The 12019-nt window shown below is 43.0% G+C and overlaps 1 protein-coding gene across 2 annotated transcripts in view; it reads left to right on the top strand.

Moving 5' to 3' along the window:
* LOC137630405 (uncharacterized) overlaps positions 1 to 12019 on the top strand; it is a 45164-nt gene that overhangs the window by 22309 nt on the left and 10836 nt on the right. For both annotated transcript variants that reach the window (XM_068361857.1, XM_068361858.1), the window contains exons 3-4: positions 2003 to 2239; positions 6922 to 7164. In XM_068361857.1, the coding sequence (XP_068217958.1) occupies positions 2003 to 2239; positions 6922 to 7164 (480 nt within the window). The remainder of the gene's footprint in view (positions 1 to 2002; positions 2240 to 6921; positions 7165 to 12019) is intronic.

Here is a 12019-nt window from a genome sequence, read left to right as displayed (position 1 = left end):
CATACGAAATTTTGAGCTTACTTGCCCCCAGTCGGGAGTTAGATCCCCTTGGAACATGGTTTGTATCCTTCAGTCTGAAGGGTGTTCCTTACGAACCACTTGGCCAGGCAACAGAGTGCCACCACACTGTGAAGACTGTATTCCTACTCGTGTTGGCTTCTTTCAAGAAATTTAGTGAGAGTAATGGTTTATCCTACAACATCGCCCATTCAAGGGGAATGGGGGGAGGTGACACTCAGATTCGTCTCTCGAGTTTATTGCTAAGACTCAAAATCCGGATTAAGAGGCTTCGTTCTGTAACCTATGATCCTCAACTGTTACTTTGCTCAGTGAGGAGTTTGAGGTATTACCTTAAATGCACTGCAGCAGTTCACTACCTAATGTCAGCATGGGAAAGGTCAAGAGGAGGGTCACAAAAAACACCTCAGCTTGGATTCACTGGGCCATTGACCTTGCAGTGAATCCCGACCATCCTCTTGCTTGTCGACTTGGAGCTCATGCCTTCGGGCGTAAGTACGTTCCTGGCATTTAAATGTAACTACTCTGCGGCGCAGGTATTACAAGTAGGGTTGTGGAAGCGTCAGACGACATTCACCGCCCACTACTTGCAATACGTGATCCACAGGAGAATAAATGTTTCCCATTTTTCCTGTGGTGGCTGCACAACAAGTGGTTTAGAATGCCTCCGGCTCCTTGATGGACAAGTAGCAGATGGTTGAGGGCATAGGTTACTCGGGATTAGTCTTGGATGAATGTGTAAGAATGACTGACTCTCCAGGGGAACAGCACCATGGGTCTTCTTCATGCTGCCTTCACCTATCTGCGGGTAATAACCATTTCCCTTTTGTAACCTAGTAGAGATTTCATACTTTTCTACGTCCCTGATACTCCCCACAAGGTGGGTTTTGGGAAACGTCTGTTTGACATCAACTTTCGTATTTGTTGGCATATTCCTACCTAGACAGTTACATTGCTAGTTTTTTCACACATGTTGCCCAGGCTGCTATCCATGCATTGCATAAGGTTTTTAGCGAGGTGTCAGGGTTTTCCTCAGTTATATGCTAGACCTGTATTTGAAAACTCCAGCTCAATGGCCAAGCCAGTGGTCGGACTTTCACCCTTCTAATGGACGAGTCATCCCTGATAGGTACCGTAAGGTTTGTAGTGTTGGAATAAATGACAAATCTGGAAGTAATTTGTACTTTTCCTAACGATACAAACCTGTGGCTATTTATAAAAATTGTCCCGCCATCATCTGTCCCCCATAAGTCCTGCCTGCAATAAAAAAAGTGACTCGGTTTCACCTGTGTGTGAGTGAGAGGGCTAGCTGGAAACCTCCACTACGCCTCTAACTAGCAGTTTGGGTAGTTGCCACCTTGCTTAAAAGTCTTAATGGCTAGTCGTCCAGCTTTGCCAAAAGATACTCCATAATAAATAGCTACAGGTTTGTATCGTTAGGAACAATACAAATGACTTTCAAATTTGTCATTTTGTCAATACCAAAATCATTATTATTATCATTAGGAAATAATGAAAGAAGTGTCAGTTTTATGTAAACTTTCATAGTAAAACGAAACCAGGAAGAATTGCAAAATAAAAAATCGGTATATATTGGGCGAATATTTCTTTCATATCCGTATTATCATGCAACCCTCCCTCACTTTGATATTGTAAAATGTGGCCCCCAGTTGACTAACAGTTGCTCATGCCAGTTTTAAAATAAGATGAAATGATAAATATTGTGTGCATAACAGTGCATTGCATATCTTGTTTGCATTTTCGTAATGGGATGGAAATGGATATTTTGCGTATTATGCAAGATAGTAAATATTTTCAAATTGCTTAGTATTTGGTTTAAATGGTATTCAAGGAAAACCTCTTAATTCCAAAACAATGGCAAGGTAGTTTAAATTTTTAATGCATTATTTTAATTTGCATTGTACTCTATTGTTACACTTTGATGGCAGCATATTTATTTTTTATCCATGAATTATTTTATCAGGTAACCTGTGAAGTCGTAGAACCCAGGTCGTCACGTCCTAATGAAGGGAAAATCTCAATAGCAGTTCACTTGTCTCCCATGGCAGCCCCACATTTCGAAGCTGGAAGGGGTATCGACCTTGTGGATGAATTACAACAAGTTCTTGACAGGAATATTAAAGAATCAAGATGTCTTGATGTTGAGTCCTTGTGCATCATGGCGGAAGAAAGTGTGTGGCAGTTTCGTGTTGATGTTACTGTGAGTATTGATTACTATATCCTAGTCCCTACACAAATACAAACCACCGTCTTTTAATAGGAGTATGACTTTAGGATAGTTGGAACGGTCGCTTAAATTTCTAATGAAGTAGTTATAGTAGCTGGTAAGGTGGAGGGTAGGGGTCTTATTTGTCAGGTAAAGTAACCTTCACTTAGATTTTGGCTGCAGTTCAGTACACACCCACTGCTCTGCTTCCTCTTAATCTGGCTGTTTAAATATATTGTGTTTTCTTTCAGATTGAATAAATATTCTGGCAGATCGTCGTATACCGAGGTACAGTACATTAATGAAAGAAGCCAAAGATATGCAGTGCTTCCTAATAATTGTGAGACAGTTTTCTGAGCTACTTGCTGTTCTATCCATTGTGTGTGTAGCCTTACAATATCAATGATAACATGAACCTAAGTTAGTTAGTTTTCCTTCAACGTTGCTGGAGCTCCGTCAGAGAAAGAGTTTGCTGCTTCCAAGTGTGAAGAGGAAGGACACTGCTTTTTTTCTTTCCTTCATTGTCGGGACAGTGTCTTCCGATCCTAATAAGGCGCTAAAGAGTTGTTTTACTGTTGGGGTCTCTTTCCCAGAGTGAACGTTGTCATCCGGCTGCATGACTGAAAAAGTCGAACTTCAAGTCCTGCTTTTCCCTACCCCTTCTTCTGTAACTTCAAGGAAAAGAACAAGTAGAAGATGTCATCGAAGAAGTCCAGCAAGACCGATCGATAGGAGTTACATATGCTTTGTTCACGAGGTGAGATGGTAGATGCCTGGAACATTCCTATCCCTGAGTAGACTTATTTGTTTGTGATACTGGTGCTCACGCATCTTCTACCTGTGTTCTGTTTCTTACAAGAATGATTGATCATGCACCATTGATAGGAGTAAAGGGCTCTGCTCTTCTTTCCCCTTCGTTGATGATCTGTTTCTTACAAGAATGATCATATATTATTGGTAGGATTAAAGGGCTCTGCTCTTTCTTTTCCAGGATAATCTGATCTTTTAATTTTTTTATTAGGAGAGTGAGGAATGGTTCATTCCGAGCACTTTCCCCTATCAGGAAATAGTATCAGCCCACGCTGTGAAGACTACCTGTGCCCTGTTTCAGTCTCAGGACAGGTTCATGCAGAAAACTCCAGAAGAAGTATTGCCATTCCTGCTCCTGATTCTGTACACACTCACGAGTGGTAGGTATGAAGGGTGCTGCCCTACTTCCACTTTTCTGGATGATTGACCTATCCCACCCACCCTGGGAGGAGAGAGTAGGAGCTTGTGCTGAAGAAGCATCAGTACACACTATTCCTGCACCTGTACTGGGTCATATACTGCGGGAAATTATCCCACAGTAGGAAGAGATATCAGCACGCATAGCTCCTGGTCTCGTACCAAGAACAGTGCACTCGACTGTATTTCCAGATGCACCTCTGGCAATGAGGAAGTCATTAAGGTCTAAGAAGGCTGACTAAACTCTGGATATTGAGTATATAGAGAGCGTTTGTACTCAGTAAGATAATCGTAGTACATTCTTTCTTACAAATATGCTAGGGTACGAGTTACATGTATTGACATGCCTGCTACCGAGACTAAGCACGTGCACCCTTGATCAGGATGAGAAGCCCTGCCTCCATCCCATTTCTTTGCTTAAATAGTTCCTTCGACGACATCTCAACTATAAGAGCATGGTGGAGCGTACGATCGAGATGCCTGATAATGTTAGCATACTGTCTTACCTCAGCTGACCAATCTCACGAGATCACTTACTACAAGACCATTTACGGTGTCCACTATCCAGGCCTCTACACTGCCTATCTTCATGCTCTCAATTTTCACGCTCCTGATCCTCATGTGCCAAGTCTCTACATGATCAGTCACTGCTTGAGCTTTCTCGCTGTAATCAATCATTAAGTGTTCTGTCGTCCATGCTATTGGGTACCTTGTGATTTTGGTCACCACGTGATTGTACACCTACGATCAGGACCTTGCGATTGGATTCCTCGTACCTGTCTTTCAGGAACTTTATGGGTAAAATTTTCCTGTATGGGCATCATTACAGCCTTTCTAGTCTCCAATACTGGAGAAGGCAGAAGCTATGATAATTTTCATTGGTTGTACAGGCTATGAGATCTTCCCGTTACGAGTGCAAAAGTTTTCTCGTAGTTTTTCCCCTCGTGTTTCGTCTTCACGGGAACTTTCCGATTGTGATCACTCAGCCCCAAGACTGATGTCCTTGCGCTTGTGCACCATGATTAATTGCTACGTGATCATTCCGTACTTGATCGGCCTGTGACACTACTGGGAACCACACAATTTGGAACCTTGAGATAGGGAACACACATTTGGAACTTACACTCATTTTTTTGATGGATGGATACTTTCAAGTCGCCAGGGAATTAGTATACTGTACCTGTCACCTGTTTCAAGTTTCATGCTATTCTATGCTCATGACCACCCTGCGATCTCTGGCCTCGGGAGTGGGACATGACCTTGGTCCTGAAGGCTCTGACAAGTGCCCCACTCGAACCTTTGTGGAGGTTGTCAGACAGGTATCTGACTCTCTTTATGCTAGTCTTAGCATCAGCAGAGGAGCGAGTGAGTTCACATTCTCTCTTATGTAGTCCCCCACACATGTGAATGGAAGGATGTGCTGAACTTCGTGGCCAAGATGCAGAATCCAGCAGTGCATAACCCATGTTTGAGTCCTTTTTCCTCCCTCTGGGAGGTATTAGTTTGTGATGGAGACAAGATGCTCGTGGTCCCTTGAATGCTCTGCTGTGCTATCTGAAAAGAACCTGACACCACTTTTGTTAGTGCTTGTAGGTTCAAGAAAGAGGTGTCAAGGAACCCGGTGTCTTTTTGTCTTCATGAAACAATCCGTAGACCCTACGCCCCGACTGACGAGAGGGTCAAGGAGCCAACCAAGAACATGGCTCACAAAGTCAGGGATATTGCCCCCACTCTTGCTTTTAAAAGAAACATGTCGGTGAGCCAAGTGTTGAAGACGGGGATCTGGAAAAGACAGACGACTTTCAAGGCCTTCTACCTGTGAGATGGCATCCGCAAGTTCCTTTACAGCTTTATGCTTGGACCTATGGTGGCTGATCAAGCCATTGTGTAGCAAGCCCAGCTCCCTCATGGGACACATTGCATCTTGTCTATGGTAACGTTTTGCCTTAGGAATGTGGAATGAAAGGTAGTATAACATGCTCTTCTTTATTCTTTTACCCCTCTCTTGGGGGTCAACGGTTGAAGCATTACGAGCTGGTCAGACCAGATGCTGGAAAATTACACTTCAGAGCCCCATTCTTTGTAATCAAGTTGCATGGGGGATGTTGACTCTGATGCCAGACTATTATTCATATACCAGGTTTTTGATTCTTACTGACGTCTCCTTCGGAGTTAGGGTTTCTTTTTACATGGTATGGTACTATTCATTGTTCTACCCAGGGACAATTAATTTTTCATCCTTATGAGAAACAGATAAGGGTGGGGTAATTTTCTTGCTCTACTTCTCCACGGATCAAACCTAGAACACTTCTAGAGGAGATATAGAACCTTCCAATTTTGATTTCAAGGGGACTTCCAACCCTCTTAGTAGTGAGTCTCTTAAATTAAAGGATGAGGGTTTTTTTATGGTGCATAGGAACAAGTAACAAATTTTGAAAGTCATTTGTATTTTTCCTAACCATACAAACCTGAGCCCTTTAATATAAATTTCCTCCTCAAACAACCCCTCGAAGTCCAGGGCCGAAGTATTAAAAGTGAGTGGTGAGCCAACTGCAAAGGGGATGGGGCTTCATGGCCTACACCCACTCCAGTCGGATACCTGCTTGTTATCCATTTTCTACTTAATTAAAGGATTCAGTTTTGTATGGCCAGAAAAAATACAAAAATAATTTTAAAGTTTTATATTTTTTCAACTTGTCGAAAGTTGGCATTTCCTTCCATCGTAAAAGTTGAGAATTTTTCCTCAAAGTAAAGTAAATTTCATTAAAATAATCAGTCAATCACTTTCTATCTTTCTTTTATACAAACACTGGGCATTCCAATATATTATCAGTCTCTCTTCCTTGCTTGTTAAGTCAGCGAATAGTCATCTTTGACACTTTTGTAGCGTCATATGTTCTTTGGATAGCCTTCGATACATCATTTATAAGGCCCCCCCCCCTTTTTTTGTAAAATGAGCTATTTTAGGATATTTTCTTTGTCTCCTGTAGTAGGTGAAGGCATTTGCTGGAGCCTTGGGCTGTTCATACTCATCTCTATGGCTAACAGAAGGCGAGTACTGTATTTTTTAATGATGCTGACCGCCACCTTTTAATAAATACTACAAAGCATTTGGCCCGTAAACTCATTTCTGGCAACACCAGGCAAGAAAAATGCCACATCTCCATTTATATTAATGAAACTTTGGTTTTAACCAAGAATAAATGAAATAGTAGGAAATATAATCATGATAAGAAAGTTGATTACAGTATATCTTCAAAGTGGAGGAAATTCATAATTAGTTAGTATCCTCTTTTCCTTATAGCTAGAGCATATTGAAGTTGTTTTCTACTTCTGCTGCAAAAATTTTGTATCATTGTACTGTACTAAAGGCAAAGATATAGGAAAAATTGTCTTATTTTCACCTGCCATTTATAACGGTCATCTTTATGAATGTTTCTATTTTATAGGTACTGAATCATGCAGGAAATCTTGGAGATGCATGTAACATAGCAGCTGTAGCAGCATTGAGACATTTCAACCGGCCAGATGTGTCAGTTGAAGAAGATGGTCGAGTCACAGTACACACGTTAGAAGAACGAGAACCTATACCCACATACATGAAAAAAGTTCCTGTTTGTCTTACCTATGCATTTTTTGTTATCAATGGTAAAACACACATGCTTTTAGATCCTTCAGAAAAGGAAGAAAGGGTAAGGACAGTCTCACTTTGTTTGGTTTATTGTGGAGAATTGAAAATTTTTTGTATATTGTAGGCCTAGTCAATTTTCTTTTATCTTTGAAAACATCAAGCTATATGATTTGCTCATTTAAGACATGATACCCTACATTTAAATGGTATAATTACTGCTACTTGTTATTTAGCAAAAAGCAACTTTAATTGGCTAATATCAATCTGTTCAAATTATTGTGTAAATCAGGTTAGATTATCCTTTGAATATAGGTAAAGTTGGAAGTTTGGATGATTGTTAATGTTTTAAATCCCTGTTCCTGCTGGAACCAAAACAAATGATAAAATTTCATCTGTTGTGAGTTGGTGCTCCAAATCAGTTAGGGACTTCTCTGTGACCCCCTGAGGGAGCTTAGCTAAAAATAGACAAACCTTATCGATTAATGTGTAAATTAAAATACTGTATGGATATTCTGTACAGTACTGTAGTTAGAGTTGCGATCAAACTTTGACCTTTTAGGAAACAACTCAATATGATTAAGGAGAGATGATTTTCATGGATAATCAAGTGAGATAAGCCAGCCCACAGGGGATTATGGTATTAATCAATATAAAGAGAAAGACACTTGGTGAATATATAATATTTTGTTCTTACACGGATACAAACCCTTGTCCTTTAATGGGGTTATGATTTCAGCAAAACTGGAAATCAGACTGTTAAATATTATAACGAAGTGGTGGTAGTTATTGGTGGGTTGCCTGCCAGTCTACAGGGAAGTCACTTTATCTTCAGCCTCTGAGCAGTACGGACGTACTCTCGGCCTACCTAACCTGGCTAGCTTAATCTTTTCTCTTTATCTCTTTACTTTGTTAGTGCTCTTTTTGGAATTGAGAAACTGTGTGTGGGTATGTGGTCCTATGCTCGAGTATCTGGCTGAAAGTGCATCACCTTCATGAGCAGGAATAACATTGACCCCTATTCTTTGTGAGGAGTCAACATTATTCCTGCAAAAATTTGGCCCATTGATGCCAGTTTAATTGGCGCAGTTCAAGTTAATTTTCAGTGTATTTTTATAATGATATCAGTGCAGTAGTTGAATAAGGAGGTTTTACTGCATAGCTCTTTTCTCTCCTCATGGAGTTTACAGGCTGCTGTAGCTTTTGAGTATACACCCCTGGTTTGTTTCTTGGTGAGTATGTGCCAGGAGCCTGAAGACTTGGATCTACATCTCCAAGTTTTTCAGGGTTTGGAGATGTGTGGTGTTCTCACAGTGATTGTCACACTCCAGCATGTTCTGAAAGCTCTCTAATTGCTGTGCAGAATGCTACTGATGAAATTGCTCTAAGAAACGCTTAGCCTTCCTTAGGTCTGGGAGGTAGGCCCTACATGTCTTTCTTGGTAACCAAAGTTACTTTGTCCATTGTGTCTCCATTGCCTGTGAACCCTGTGATGACCCCAAAGCCACTGAAACCAGTGGTGACCCGAAATAAGCAAGTAAGTGTAATGGCCAAGAAGGGTCTGAAGCCAAAGGGGGTGCTCCTACTGCTTGCCTCTCTGCTACCAATGCCAGGGTGAGTGCCCACTGCTTCTCATGTGATAGTGACACCCAGTGTTGTTGTTCCTGTCAAAGCAACTTACTCCCTGTGAGGGAAAGTTTGTCGATGGTTGCTCAGATCTAAACTCCTCTTTGCTCTGGCACTACAAGCAAACCTTACGCTTTTTCATTCATCCATCTACCACGGTACTCCCTCAAATTTGGGGTAGCCGACACAAAAAAGAACAAATGGAGACTCTTCTACTCTGGTCTTCCCAGCCTGACAAGGGATTTATCAACCGAGTTTGGAGTTTGGTTGGTATTTATAGGATGCCCACCCGTTCCCGTAATATACCACAAATGAAGCTTCATATGCATAATCCCCTACTGCTGCTACCTCAGCAGTCACCTAGGTGACCGGAGAGCCCTACTGGAACTGTCACAATTGCTCACCATTCATTCCTATTTCTAGCTCTCTTTTGCTTCTCACATTTATCTTTCTATCACCTATAGCTTTCTTCACTCCATCCATCTAGCCAAACTTTGGCCCTCTTCTTGTACTTCTCCCATCAACTTTTGCATTCATAACCTTCTTCAGCAGACAGCCATTTTCCATTCTCTCTACATGGCCAAACCACCTCAACACATTTAGATTCATTCTAGCCGCTAAATGATTTCTTACACCCGTTCTCAACCTCATTACTTTGTTCTTAACCGTATCTTATTGAGATGAACCAGCCATACTCCTCGGACACTTCATCTTGAACACATTCAGTTTCTGTCTCTCCATCACTTTCATTTCAAACAACTCTTATCCATATACTACATTTAATACAATCACTTTCTCATACAGAACTTTCTTTGCATTCATTCCTAACCCTCTGTTCTTTACCACTCCCTTCACTGCCACCATCACTTTACATCCTTCATGCACTCTGACATACATCTGCTTCTACTTCACCATATGCAGCAACAACTGTCTCCGAGTTCTTAAACTGATCTACTCCCTCAAGTAACTCTCCATTCAACATGACATCCAACCCAGCACCACCATCCCTTCTCTTGCATTTCATAACCTTACTCTTACCCATTTCAACTCTCAACTTCCCTCTCTCACACACACTTCCAAACTCTGCCACAAATCGACCCAGCTTCTCCTCCGAGTCTGCAACTAGTACAGTATCATCCGCAAACAACAACTGATTCACCTCCCACTCATGATCACTCTCATCTATCAGTTTCAATCCTTGACCAAGCACTCGAGCATTCACCTCTCTCAAAATTCCATCAACATACAAATTGAACAACCATGGCAACATCACACATCCCTGTCTCAGCCCCACTCTCACTGGAAACCACTCATTTACTTCATTTCTCATCCTAACACATATTTTATTGCCTATGATTAGTTCAGCAGTAGCTGAAAACCAGGTGTTAAATGTTTTGCGAGGTGTAACTACCCTCCGCTAGTTAACGGAGGGGGATAGCAGGGTTAACCCACCACCCTGCTCACACCAGCATTAGTAAACAACCGTCACTTTTTATGTCGGCTCGGTGGAGGACAGACGTCTTGCTCCTCCGCTAAAAGCTTAAAATAAAAGATTTCTATTATTGAACTGTGGGTTTGTCCTTGTAATGAAGGGCGCCGTTGTGGCACTTTTATGTCCACTGAGGAGACGAATCCTCACGGTCTCTGCCCTGCATGTAGGGGTCACTCGTGCACGCAAGAGTCTCCTTGTCAAGTGTGTCTGGAGTGGTTACCCTCCCAGTAGGCAACAGAAGAAAGTGAAGAGGGATTGTTCACCTTCGAGGTCAGCCTCGAAGGGGAAGAAACCTCGCCATCATTCTCCGTTGACTCAACCTCTCCACGATGACTACACTTGTTCGACTTCCCTTGGGAGTCAGAAGAGTATGAGTAGTGTTCATATGACTATGGGACAACCTTCCATGTCGAGGTTCTCTGTTGCATCCCAGAGAAGCAGTGCCGGCCGCCTCCGTATGGGAGTCTCCTGAAGAAGCAGTTCTGCCTACCTTGGGGCTCCGCCGTGCAAGGAAAGATTGCAAGAGGTCTTGCGGTGGGGCACGCAATGAGATCAGACTTCTTTCCAAGGGGTTGATTCTGATCTTCCCCCGAAGGCTCCGTATGTCGATGACCGAAATAGTCTCGTGCACACTCAGTTGTCTTGACCTTAGGTTCTGCTCACCCTGACGTTCTCTCTGCTTCGGCGGGTAGGCATGAGCAGTTGCTGACACGTACTCCTCGGAGTGACTTGTCAGGGGATCCTTTTTGTGGCAAACCTAGGGACTAGTTTCAGCTCTGCTCCAAGGGGGGTTCGTGGAATTGATCTTTTGGCAGAGTTCACTCATCCAAAAGGGAGGAGAAGTAAGGTGTTTAGAGGTCCGCCTCCAGGTGTTGGAAAACTTTCCCATCTGAGGAAGGGTCGTTCTCCACCAGGTTTTTGGGCACTCATCCCTTTCTAGGGATAGATCCCGTTCACCAGCTTTTGTTCAGCAAGCTCCTCACCTGTGAGGAGGCTTGCCATCAGGAGTAAAAGGGTTTGATCGTCCCTCGTGCCTGCGGGAGAGACGGCCTTCTCCTGAGTAGTCTCCCCTCCGGGGGTTCCTCCAAGGGCATTGGATTCTTCCATGCCCTGCTCTAGTTCATCAGAGTGCAGCTTTTCAGAGCTGGACAATGATGGTGGGAGGTGATTGCTTGCAACCACTCTTTCTCGTTGTCTCCATGGGACACAGCTTAGCGCTACGTGTTATGTAAGGCCAAGTTCTCGTGAGCTTACGCCTTTTGTTTCTCCTCCTCGTAAGGAAGAACTTGCTTTGCTGCCTGTGCGCAAGCACGCAGCAACCGCCTGCCTTTACTCTCCCTTAGGGGAAAGGAATACTGCGCGCCTTTCTCCTGTTTTGGGGAAAAGGTTAGTAGGAGAGTTTCTCTTCTAGAAATGCTAGCGAGTGAGCGCGCTGACCGACATGCAGCAGGCGAGTCTTGTGCATTGTTGCGCACCCTACTACCCAGTGAGGTGGAAGGGCGAGCGTGCTATTGCTACGCGCGTTTCTCATTTTAGTCAATCTTCCCATCTAGACTTTTGTGTGTAAGAAACTATATTAAGAGCAAAGTTGATTTGTACCTCTGTGGCACACACTGCACAGCGCTCATGTTGATGAGCACACACAGGTAGACTACATCTTACTTGTGCAAACTGAGAAGGGTGTGCTCTCAAGCTCCCCTTATCAGCCCTTGCCTTGACAGCGCTCGCCTGTAGTCGGTCTACTTTGTGAGAGGAACAGAGAGTTCCCTCGCAAAGGAGGGTAGGTTTTCCTTCACAGGCT

The sequence above is a fragment of the Palaemon carinicauda genome, chromosome 38 (genome assembly GCF_036898095.1).
Source record: "Palaemon carinicauda isolate YSFRI2023 chromosome 38, ASM3689809v2, whole genome shotgun sequence".
NCBI lineage: Eukaryota > Metazoa > Arthropoda > Malacostraca > Decapoda > Palaemonidae > Palaemon > Palaemon carinicauda.
Note: the sequence above shows the minus strand (reverse complement) of the source record. Positions and strands in the feature narration are given on the sequence as shown.